General features: G+C 34.7%; 2 protein-coding genes across 2 annotated transcripts; both read right to left on the bottom strand.

The window, feature by feature from the left end:
- Nucleotides 1-2,744: 2,744 nt before the first annotated feature.
- Nucleotides 2,745-4,989, bottom strand: LOC114714184 (selT-like protein). The gene is made up of 4 exons (XM_028898906.1): nucleotides 4,774-4,989; nucleotides 4,620-4,693; nucleotides 3,743-4,061; nucleotides 2,745-3,070 (listed from the first exon to the last, which is right to left on the bottom strand). The coding sequence occupies exons 1-4, from the start codon at nucleotides 4,972-4,974 to the stop codon at nucleotides 2,954-2,956; spliced, it is 711 nt and encodes a 236-aa protein (XP_028754739.1). The 5' UTR covers nucleotides 4,975-4,989; the 3' UTR covers nucleotides 2,745-2,953.
- A 1,908-nt stretch (nucleotides 4,990-6,897) lies between these two features.
- On the bottom strand, nucleotides 6,898-9,594 carry LOC114714189 (pentatricopeptide repeat-containing protein At1g19720-like). Its single transcript, XM_028898918.1, has one exon. It carries the CDS (start codon nucleotides 9,592-9,594, stop codon nucleotides 6,931-6,933), a length of 2,664 nt encoding a protein of 887 aa, XP_028754751.1. The 3' UTR covers nucleotides 6,898-6,930.
- Between the last annotated feature and the right edge of the window lie 3,530 nt (nucleotides 9,595-13,124).

Here is a 13,124-nt window from a genome sequence, read left to right as displayed (position 1 = left end):
AGTCCCTAAAGGTGTAACAATGCTAAAACTTACTGAAATGTCATACACGGCATTATAGTAATGATGTGGACTCATTAGATGACCCAACAAGATCATGGGCGGATAGCATATTATATAGAAGGAGATGAGTTTTCAAAATACAGTGTAATGAATAGCTTCTCAAACGAACAATAAGAAAAAAATAGGGGGACTAAATAGCTATTTTTTGAGAACTTATTCTTATTTTTTCTTTTTGTTATCCATACAAGATCCAACTAGATATTGTTTAGTGAGTTTATATTACCACTTTAACACCATTTATGACATTTTAGCAAATTTTAATACCATTATGCTTTCAAGGATTAATGTTTTAATATAAACTGAATTTGAGGGACTAAGATCATGGGTTTGAAACTTAAAGGACTAAAATCAAAATAGACCCAAATTTTAGAGATTGAAAATTATATTAATCCAACGAGTAAAAGAGGTTTGTAAAACTTTCTAAACATACCCTTGTCAAAAGCCAATGCTAAGTCAATTATAGTGAATTAATTATTTATAAAGTTTAATTGTATCAAAATACATAATATAAAAAAATATTAAATGCTCTAGATATTATCAAATTGAAGTTATATTTTGAATCAAATTAAGTTGGGACTTGGGAGACTGACTTATATTATAAATTATAAACAGGGCATCATATCTTTCTTTCTCACAATACCCTTATTATTGAGTTATTTTTATCTCTACACATTAAATTTCAATCATTAAATAATAAGGGCATTTTTTAAGAAGTGTTTCAAATTTTCTACGTAGCTACAATAAAGCTGTTAAAAGTTAAAACCTTATATTTTCAGGAAGCTTTTGAATGTTTTTTACGTCAACATGCAAGTCACCTGATGCATATTTTCACATACCAAGTAATGGGCTAATTTGAAATTTTTTCGAATTTGCCGTCAGTGAAGTTTTTCTTTTTTCCTCTTCATTCACAAATCATTCTCGCGTCTCTTCTTTCTCTCTCTCTTTCCAAGTAGAATTAAATAAGAGTAAAATTACAAAACAAACAATAAATATACTACTCCTCCGGTCCTTAATATAGGACCCAATTGGTGAGTTGATTTTAGTCCTAAATATAAGACCCATTTATCATATTTATTAATTATCTCTAAATTACCCCTATGGATACCCTTTCAACCATAATCAAAAGAGAAAGATGAGGTATTAAGAAATATGATTATGGTATTTTAGGAAAAACGTGTCATATTTTTTATAATTAACTAACTTACCTAACTCCCTTAATCTAATCAAATTAGTTAAATGGGTCTTATATTAAGGACCAGAGGAGTACAAGTGATTTACATTTAGGGTCAAAACTTCTTCCTATAAGTGATTTATATTTAGAACTAAAGTAATATTAGTATTAACCGTCAAATGGTATTTAAAAAGCGCTACTTAAGGGACGTTTCAGGGAAAGTACTAAGTGCCCATTTGGATTAGAAATAATAAAAATAGTTTATTTTCAATCTGACTTTTAAAAAAGTGAGATTGGGTAATGTGATTTATGTTTAGATTGATTTTTGAAAAAGTTAGATTGAGTAAAAGTAGTTGTTTGGATCATGATTGAATAAGTAAGTTTAGTTTGTAAAATTACTAAAATGGGTATGACTTTTATTACATGATATAAAATAAAAAAATCATCAATTTACAGAATGTAATAATTTAAATTATTTTAATTGGAAGAATTAAATATAATGAACAAAATATATACTCCTCGGGTCCTAAATATATGACCAATTTTATAATACAAAATAGGTCTTGTATTTAGGATCGGAGGAGTATAAATTAGAGAATTTACAGAATATGTTTTTTAATACGAAAATAATTTTCAGATTTAGATTTAATTCAAATAAAAATTTCCCAATATATCATAGAAGTAAGATACCAAAAGGTCAAAAAGAGAGGGAAAAAAATCTCTACATAGCTAGCTACTGTTAACCAATGTGTACAATTCCACCACCTCTCTTAATTATTTAATTATTTTTTATTTACAGCTTTTCTCAGAGTCTAGAATCCCTTTCTGTTCTTCATCTCTTTTCTCTCGCTCATTCATCTTGGGTGCGATGGGGGCGACCCAGTTGGCGATAGGTCTGGGAGTGCTGGTAGAAAAATGATTTCAAAAAACCTCAGTTTATTTAATGACTTTTTTGGTACGCAAGAAAAATGTTTTGGTGAAGCTTTTTATAAACCTGACTACCAGAGGGAAGGAGTCGTTTCAATATCATTTTTTCTTTTGTTTTTTTTTTTTCCGGTTTAACTTCAATATCCTAGTTATGTGACATCGTATATCATTGCATAGCCAAATCACTTGGCTCTCGATTTGATTATCCTTTCACAGCACAATTTCATGGATGTCCAGTAATTTGAATCCGGAATCAAACTTACAAATGTATTAAAATAGGATATTGTGGGGTTCAAATTCAAGATCACCCAATGACGTACTTTTTTGGTTTGGTTAACAAGCAAGTTTGTCTAAGCATACTTCTATTGCGCAAGAAAAGAGAGAACGCAAACGTCACATACAGATTTATAGTTTGAAATTAGAGCTGGCTTGAAGACGATGAAAGGGGGAAAAGTTGAAATTATAATTTTGATGTTTTTTTTCTTAGATATATACAATGATTATTCTTTCATTCTCTTCTTCATTTCACCTAAAAAGTATATCCAAATTCATATCCTAGTGTAAATATTAATTTCTGACTTGAGAGTTGGCCAAAAAACAAAAAGAATCTGACTCAAGACAAGCCTGAAAGAACTAAAAATTGGTTTTTTGCACATGGAAAATTAAGGCTCCAGTATTATTAACTACAGAGATGAAAACCCTACAACATGACATTACTTGGCTATTGGTATAATGGCATCTACTTCACAAAGAAAAGGGAAGTCCACTAGCATCTTTCATGTAAGGCATAAGAACCTAGGACCACAATTCTGGCACACCAGCGACAAGCCTTGCGTTTGACATCTTTCTGCCAACAAGTTCTTTCAGCTCAATCTCTCCAGGGAACCTTCCCTCTTTCAGTTTAGAGAACACCTTCAAAGTGAAGACAAGAGATTAGCAAGATGTCAGTATAAAGAATAAAGACAGCGCATATCTATTTTACATGTTAAGGAGGGATTTATTTCTATTGGTTATTGGATGTCACATAATGGTTCATGTATGATTAATTCAGTATGTCCGGCATTCTGGAGCCTAAGAATTCATCCACGAATCGAATACTTGACCTATGAGGTAAACAGGAGGAAAACCAAAGACCAAAGAGATGAATAAAAATTGTAGAGAGAGATCCGCCTTACTCCAAGGAAATGGATATGCAGGTAAGATGGTGAGAGTCTGATATTGGATTGAACTCTTAAAATACTAACAGAAGGTCTAGAACATCCACGACTCAATCTCAAACAAGTTTCATGATGTTGGAGCTAAAATCACATAACTACAGATTTCCTCACGCAAACAGCTGTGCCAGCAAGACGTGATGTATAAACTTTATGATGGTCGATGGGAAGTTTCTAGCAAATATTAACTGAAAAAGCTTATATGGCATGGTAAGCAAGCTGATGAGGCAACTTCAGTGACACTTCTTGCATAGAGACACAATTCATATGAGAGGTTGTATTCACTAAACAGAGGATCTAATCCACTAGCAAATCACCATTCATAAAGAAAGGATTTTCGCAAACAGAAGACAGAAGGGAGGTAACCAACCAGTTCGTCATTGAAGTAAACCTCGAATGCTCCAGAACTTTGTAGGAACGACTGCAAGGCATTCCCAAGAAGCCAGGTACTAGCCATGGTTCCGAACTTGTTAGCACGCAAGTTATAATACCAAGGAGGTGGTGCCACGAAACCTAACATTGGAAAAATCTGTTCCCCTGCCATTACGACTGCTATAACACCAATCTGCACAACTGGAACCACTTTGCTCAGCAGACGTTTTGGGAGTGGTGGGGGATAATTTGCAAGGACAACATCTAACCCTGGAAATTGAGTTTCCAGCATAGTCTTCATAGTTACTGCTGTTCCCCTACAAAATGCAAATCTTTCTCTCTTAATACAAAATTATGGATCACAATGCAAATAATGAACGAAATATGAGAAAAAATATGAAACAAAAAGAGAAGAAATTTTCTTGAACTCTCTTGTTGACTTCCAATCTATGAAGCAAATACTTCAAAAATTAGGCTGTACCCTCACTGTTACATGTCCAACCCTTGAATCAAACAACAAGACAGTTCAAATTGTATTTAAACACGTGGGTGGTTCTGCCGCAGCGGTTCTTGGCTACTTATCCAAAACAGATGATACCAACCACATAAGAACTTGCATTCTCTACACAATGAGGCCAATTACAAAGCAGATGGTAAACAAACAATTAATAATAGATTAAACTCGTAGACAGGTTCAATCCCCCAATTAAAGAAACGAACAAATGGAATTACATGTAAGTTTGTCACATAGAAAACAGAATCATCGTCACCGCAAATTAATCACTTACAAACAACAATCGACAACCTAAGCGCACCAGAATTTCATTAGAGAGAGACAGAGAGAGAGAATTCAAGAATAGTAAAATCACAAGAACCTGTAGGAGCAGGAAGCACAGAAATTGATGTTGACAGTGTTCCCAAGACCCACGCCTCCAAGACCGCTCGATTTCTGAAATTACAAGACAAATAATGAAATAATAAAAATATTCCAAACGAAGATAAATTCACTTCATGAAACCGAAACCATACCTCAGAGGGAAGCTCTATGGTACCAGGGTCAACAGCTGTTCGCTGCTGCGAGTGTGGCGGCGGCTGCTGGTGGTGGTGGTGGTGGTGGTGGTGATGGCGGCCATGAGGAGGCTTCGGTGGAGGCGGAGAGAATAGGCCGATAAGGTCAGAACAAAAGAGGAAAAGTGGCAATCCGAGCAACAACAACTGAGCACGATCCATTGCAAAAGAGAGGAAGCCAAACACTACTCGTCAATGCGGCAAAAGGAAAACAAGTATTTGACGAGACCGGGAGGCCAGGCACCCCTCTGTTTGGATATACGGATAGCATGCGCCACACCGAACAGGGAGTATCCTACTCCGGATAGGAATTGGGCTCATTTTTTATTTTTTAATTGGAGGCCTTTTAGCTCGGTTGAAACAACTTTAACTTGACACAATTTAGTTCTTATAATTTAAATCATTTAAAATATTGGTTGTATATTTTAGAAAACAAAATTATAAGGACTTAAATGTCTATATAAAGAGAGATATACTAACTCAAAGTCTAGGGAGTATATAAAAAAAAACTCAAAGTTTAGGCATTAAGTTTTAGCTAATTTAAGATGACAGAGACCGAATTGTATTAAATTAAAATTTAAGAACTTAATTACAATCTAGTTAAAATTAGAGTCAAATAATTAATTTTTTTTCCCTACATATAAAGGCCACAAGGATCCGCGAGAAAGTGCTAATTGGCAATTTGCAGCTCAAGTACAAGAATCTCTACAAGAACTACTTTATATTCTGTAGTCAGAACATTCATGCCAATTGGTGTCTTTGATGAGTAAATTGTAGCACAATTATATTCTCTTGACATGTAACCAGAAGCAACAATTTACTTGGAATTTCAGAGATGAGTTTCAATGCTTGCGATTTTTTATTTTATATTTATATTGATGGCTAATGTTGCTTGTGTAGGCAATCTAGTTTTAGAATTAGCTCAACATGAAAGTAATAGAATAGAGACTAATAAAGAATTAAAAACCTTTAATAATATAAGTTATAAATAAGATTAAGGCCTCTGGCAACCCAAAAAAAAAAAAAAAGAAGGGAAATCTTTTAAAGCATTTTTCTTGGTTTAAAAAAAATTAATCTTTTAGTCCTCAAAATTTTAATTCACTTGAAATTCGGTCCTTTAACTATAACTCGTTAGGACTCAATCCCTGAAAGTTTAACTTGCTTAAAACTCAGTCCCTCGTCTTTTTTATTTTTAATAATTTTGTCCTTATCATCTCTAACCTACGCCAAATCATCACTGAGCCATCCTACATGAAAAAAATACAGCTACAGATTCTTTTGTGGCTCTCCAGCTCAACTCTCCATGTGAAAATAAAGCTTCAGATTTAGCATGAACTCGGACTGGAGATGAAGTACGAACGGCAACATCACTCTCCCTCACCAACCTCCCCTTCTCTTCTCGACAATCATCCTCAACACCATCCTGCACAGACCGATGAACATGAACATTTTCAACCCATTCGATAATTCCTTGTCTTAGCTAGCAAGCATCTAAAGCGATGAAGAAGAGGAGAGGAGGAGAGTGAGGGAAAGTGAGGTCGCCGTCGGTCATCTCTTGTCCGAGTTCATGGTAAATCTAAAGCTTTATTTCTTTTTTTCCAATTTTTTTTGTCAAATCCACATGGAGAGCTAAGTTGGAAAGCCACAACAGAATTTATAACTTTATTTTTTTCCATGTGGGATGGCTCAATGATGACTTGGCATGGGTTATAGATGATAAGGACAAAATTATTAAAATACAAAAGATGAGGAACTGAGTTTTAAGCGAGTTAAACTTTCAGAAATTAAATCATAACAAGTTATAATTGAGAGATTGAGTTTTAAGCGAGTCAAAACTTCAAGGATTAAAAGATTAATTTTTCCTTCAAAAAAAACCATCACCTTAATATTTTGATAAAAATATTATATTTAATACCGTTATCAGATTATTTAAAAACACTTGTCTCTTGCTTTAGAAATCATCACAAGATATGTACAACAAAAATAGCTACTCTCCTGGCCCCAAAAAGAAAGAGAGAGAGAGAGAGAATGACTGTTATCATACGGAAAAATAAGAATTTAGTACCCTGTGGTAAGCCCCCAGAATTTTGGAGAAACTGATTCTTATATTCATCCACTCTACCAATAATCCTTACATGAACAAAGTCCACCTTTGAAATGGTGGAAGCAAGTCGAATCATTTAAAAATATTTCACACCCATATGCCTGCGATATATATCTAGCTGTTCTATGACAATCCCTACACATTCTCAAATTTTTCACTATCCTGATTACCTTATTTGCGTGGTGATGAGAATCTATCAAAGAAAATGCAAATGCTAGCTTTTCACTATGTACAACACCAATGCCCTCCTCCTCTTCTTCCTCAATCCAAACCCCATTTTCAGAAACAGGTTTCTTGATCTTTAAAGCTACCCTTTCAACCCAAGAATGAAGTTTTTCCGAGAGAGGTTCAGACCCAGAACCAGTAACAAACGTATGGACCATATTTTTTGTTTCAACACAGCACTTCCCAATAGGTTTCTCAGATTTTGTCACTTTTGGAGCTTCCCAATTTTTCCTACATAAAGAATATGCCTGTGAAAGTAAATGGCGAATTAAATTGTTTCCAGGTTCCAAGGTAAGCAGATGTTCCCCCGCAAGAGTTGCCAATCCGAAATTTTTGTGAAATCTACAGGCAGTCAGCATAGCAGCCCATACTGATGAGTTGGGCTCGATCGGCATATTTCTTATGAACTCCATAGCTTCTGCAAGCTTACCTGAACGTCCAAGTAAATGGACTACAGCAGCATAATGTTCTAGACCTGGTCTAATCTGATACTCTTCAGTGATGCTAGAGAAAGTACTCTTCCCCTCATTCACCATTCCTGCAAGACTGTAAGCTAAGATGATACTTGCAAAAGTACCTCTACTAGGTTGCAATCCTTCCTTCATCATCTGATGAACGAGTTGAAGAGCCGAATCAGATTGACCATGTAAAACATAGCCTGCAATCAGGGAGTTCCAGCTGATGATGTCTTTTGACGTCATACCTTCAAAAATGGTTCTTGAATATGCTATATACCCTGCCTTAGCGTAAGTGGCAATTAATGAATTTGATACAGAAGTCTCGGATGTTAGATTTCGACGCAGGGCACAACAATGAAGCTCTTTCACTTTCTTTCCTGCAACTAAATTAGCACAGGCATGGAGAACGCTCAATATTGTAACTGAGTTGGGAGTGATATGGGAAATCTGCATCTTTCGAAATATCCACAACGCTTTATCCTTCTGTTCGCTTTGCAGGTAACCAGAAATTAAAGAATTCCATGATGCAGTATTTCGCTTGATGTTCCCATCCTTCTCAATTCTTTGAAAAAGATCCAATGCCCGATCTTCATCCCCATTTTGTATATATCCTGTGATCATTATGTTCCAGGTGACAACATTAGGTGATACATCAGACTCCTGCATTCTCATAAATAATTCATGGGCTTTGCTACAGTAACCAGCTTGATAATATCCTCCAATAATTGTGTTCCAAGAGTATACATCTCTTTCTAACATCATATCAAAAACTCGCTGGGCAGCCTCCAGATTCCCACACTTTGAGTACATATCAATAAGTGAATTCGCAACTGGTAGATAGCCAACCAAACTCATCTTAACAGCCACACAATGGATTTCCAATCCCATATCTAGCGATTTCAAGGTTGCACATGCTGAGATTGCACTAGCTATTGTAATATCAGTGGGTTCTATCCCTGCTAAGAACATCCTGTTTAACAATTCAAATGCTTGATTTAGTCGGCTGTTCTGAGCAAACCCTGAAATCATTGAAGTCCAAGTATATACATCTGGCGTGATACCAATACTCTCCATCTCCCTCATTAGTTCCATCGCAGAATCACAACGCCCTAACTCATTGTAATTTGCAATTAATACGTTCCAAATTACTAAACCGGGCTCGATTCCCTCCTCATGCATTGCATCAAAATATGCACGAGCTTGTTCAATCTCACCTTTCTGGCAATACCCGCTTATTATAGCGTTCCAAGTCACCATATCCCTCTCATCCATATTGGCGAAAAACTTCTCCACACCATTCATATCCCCACTCTTAGCATACATAGTCAGAATTGAATTATTCACACGCATAGAATTGCTCATCCCACATCTAATAGCTAGAGAATGTATCAACTTCCCTGTCTCAAAATCACCACACTTTGTACACGCCAGCATAATCTTCGGAATCAATAACTGATCAGGCAAAAAACCATCCTCCATCATACGATAAAAGAGCTCTATAGCTTCCTTCCAACTCCGCCCTCTTGAGCAAGCACCAATCATGGCCGACCAAGCATACAAATTTCTCTCGCGCATTTTTTCAAACACCTTCCGAGCCTCTTCCAAATCCCCACACTTTGCATACATGCTGATCAGCTTGGTCTCAACAAAAGAGTTAACCTCCCCCACCAAACCAATCCGAGCATGCAATTCTCGACCCAACCCAATGCATTCCTGGTCAATGCAGGACTGTAGCAAATTAATGTAGGTTTTGGGTCTGACAGAGGACCCTTGTTGAGCGAGAGAGTCAAGAATTTTCACAGCCTCGCTCAGGGGACCTTCCACGCAGAGTTTATCCAAGCGGATATCGATTGGTTTCGAATTTTTGGCGAAAGAGACTCTGGAGACGGGTTTGATGTTCTTGGGGTAGAACTCCAGTTGAGTGCCATTTACACTGGATGAAGGGGTTAAAGACGGAGGCTTTGATTTACTGAGTATGATTAGGTTCTTCTCCATCGATGGATTAGTTTGGAGAGAAATAAACAGAATGAGATGTACCGAGATGGGCGGAGACGAGTGCAGAAGTAAGAAGAAAGGCCATTGATGGAAATGGCAAGTGCACACTGGATAAGAAGATTCTTCTTGGCATCATATTCGCTGGTCCCTGGATAAGAAGACCCTACAACCGGAGAAAGACTTTAGCGTGTGGGTAATCAAGGGAAAATCCCTTTTTTAAGCCCACGCGACGAAATTAGAATTTTAAAATTTACTAAAAAAAATCAAATTATCCTTTAAAAAAAAAAAAACTAGAGTTTAGGTGAGTTGCCAGTCACCAAAGCTCCGATGGTCGGCTGTTGACTAGCAACTTTTTTTGGGATTTTTTTCAAGTCCAATAATATGACTAATAAGTTTTTTAATATGATTAACAAGTTCATTATAGGATTTAACAAGAAGTTTTTTGAGAAATTTAAAAATTCACATTTTTACAACTTTAATAACCTAGTTAACAAATTCTTTAACACTATTAACAAGTTTGGTATAACAATTAACAAGCTTTTTAAGAATTTCAAAAAGTGACATTTTTACAACTTGAGTAATGCGGTTAACAAGTCGTATAATGATATTAACAACTCTTATAGCACCATTAACTTAATTTTCTATAAAGGTTGATGTTTTTAACTAATATACTAAACTTGTCAATAGCGTTAAAGAACTTGTTAATCGTGTTACTAAAGTTATCAAAATGTCAGTTTTTGAATTTCTTAAAAAACTTATTGTTAAAATGATATACCGAAGTTGTTAATCGTATTATTAAACTTGAAAAAATTCTAAAAAAATAGTTATCAGTCACTAGAGTTCTGGTGATCAGTCATTGGCTGGTCGCTAGAGCTTAAGCAACCAGCGGCCTGCTTGAACTCTAGCAATGACCGCCGACGTCGGAGCTCTAGTAACCAAACAACAGGTGAGGGTGTTTGATGGTTTTTTTTTGTTTGGAAAAAAATTGAAGGGCAATTTGATCTTTTCAACAAATTTCAAAATTTTAATTTAGTTATGTGTGCTCAAATGGAAATTTTCATTATTTAGGTGACCAAATGAAAATTTTCAAATTTAAGTGACATTTTTGTGTCATTCTCTCATAAATTAATGCATGCATCATTTTTTTTTTTTAATTGCCTTTGAATATTAGTTATGTTTTTTTTGTGTCTAAAGGAGCATTGTTGGTTAATGGGAAAGAAAATCCATGGTGAGATTGGAGCTCTACAATCCATGCAGTTGTAGATGAAATTGAGGATAACCTTTACTATTTTACTGACATTTGTTATCTTTGATGTAATTCCTTTTGTCAAGATGCTCATAACTAATGGCATCTTTATGCTTTCGATTTTTCCATTGCCTCTTCCTTCGCAGAGGATAGTTGTTGTCTTCTCTGTTCATTTCTTTGATCCACTTTTCTCTCTGATTGAGAATCCATTAAAGGGTTTCAATTATATTTTGCAACATGTTCTCATTAATATTTGATAGTTTGTTGATTCAGGATATGCAAAGTGATGTTGTCACTTCTCTCTACTTACTTTGTTGCATCTTGAGGACTGTCAGCATTAAAGATTTGGAAAATACAATAGCTGCTGCACTTTTTTAGTTGTCATTCATTTTCTAATTGTTCAAATACCCCAAATATTCAAACCAACGTCAGAAAGGAACTTGGGTGTTTTAATTGGACTTTTTGCATGCTTTGTTTATTGGATTCTTGTTGCTTTTACCAGGTGAATTTGTTGTTGCAATGTTGACATATCTCAATTGCCAATTGGCACAACATATAGATTTTTTTAGTGACAACACAAGGTACAGATGTTGCTTGAGAACCTTATATGGTAGCTGAAAGATTGTCAAATGGATGAATCTGAAAGGCATAAGTTCTTGAGAAGTTAGTCCATTCCTTCCGATCACAGTGAGGGACCTATGATTCTCAGTAGAAGTTGTGCTGAAATTTTACCATGTCTTGATGCAGCAAGTCCTGATAGTTTAGAAGAAGAATTTGACTTGTTTCCGAGTCAATTTGGAGGGGAGCGTTTGAAAAGAAGATATGATCAATTAAGAGCCATTGGAAGGACTGGACAAGGAATGGCAAATGAGGTGGCAGCTATGGGAAAAAGACTTGAGTCTTTGGGAAGCTGGGGAACCCTAGAGCCACAACTTTGTTTTTGATGTTTTGTTGCATTTCTTATATTGTAACAATTATTTTTTCTGCTCAATTTATCATCTTCCTCTGGACAAAATGTGGCATCCCAGATTTTGAAGTGTTTTGCCTTCCATTCCGTAGAACTTCCTCATGAGAATGCTCTCGAATTAATTTTTAGTGGAGACATTTCTTTACTACAAACAATCTGAGACGCCATAATATTCTAGTTTTGAGTAATAACGTACCATTATATTATAAAAAATAACAAGTTGTTATTAGACCTACTAAGTCCTAACATTTAGAAATATTTATAATATTTTTTAATTAATAATTTTATTTATATAGTTTTTAAATCATCAGTAGCATGCTAAAAATTGAATATATTTATATATAATGAAATAATTTCTATAGTAATGTAAGTCCGATTTTTTTCCCCTTAACTTTTTATTAATGACCCAACACTTTTTCTTCTTCTTTTTTTCTTTTTCAAATCAGCATGACAGTAATCGGAATTCAATTCAAGGAAAGAGTAAGAAGAGCAATATTTACCCAAATAAACATATAAGAACGATTTTTCTTAAAAGACAGAGTGAGAATATTGAACAGAACAACAAGGATAATTTGTATTGTTTACTTGATGATAATGACTTTCATGATATTACTCAACAACACAAGCCTATGACAAAAATTTTTTGATAATTTTTTTATTAGCATTCAATCGCGGTGATGGTTCTCTTTAAGATATATGGTAAAAAGGTAAGCACTCAATTTTTGATTTGGTTTTTGATAAAACTGGAAAAAACCGAAAAACCGAATTACATTTATTCTTACGATCAATTGATCATGGTTGATGTTATTTTTGATTAAATTTATTCTTGTATTTGTCATTAAATAATGAGATTTTTTGAAGCCTTGTCTGCCCAACACACCAACTTCACATTACACTTGATGCGCGTTGATTTATGTCGGCATCTTTTTATAATCACGCATTTATTATTGAAAAAATTTAAAAGAAATACTTCTAAAATTTTAAAATCATAAATCAGAAATGACTCCTGTCATTTGCTTTTTAAATATAGTTTATTACTATTAAAGTGTAGTAATCAAAAGTGATTAAGAATTTTAAAATTCAAAGACATTTTTTTTATGATTCTCTTTCATTATTCGCAAATCTTAAATTGGATTTAAGTGATTGTTTCCTAAATTATTAGTCTACTTAGATTTATTTTAAAACGAAGTCAAACTTCTAATTGAATTGTACCCCTTTATTATTAGACCACAATCACATCAAGTATTATAGCAGTATTATATAAATTTAGGCCCTAATTTGGCATATGCTATCATCACCTAATGATTGTAATTCGAT

This window comes from Neltuma alba, unplaced genomic scaffold, assembly GCF_004799145.2.
Source record: "Neltuma alba isolate B1F8T4 unplaced genomic scaffold, ASM479914v2 tig00001931_pilon, whole genome shotgun sequence".
Lineage (NCBI taxonomy): Eukaryota > Viridiplantae > Streptophyta > Magnoliopsida > Fabales > Fabaceae > Neltuma > Neltuma alba.
This window is presented reverse-complemented; position numbering and strand designations above follow the sequence as displayed.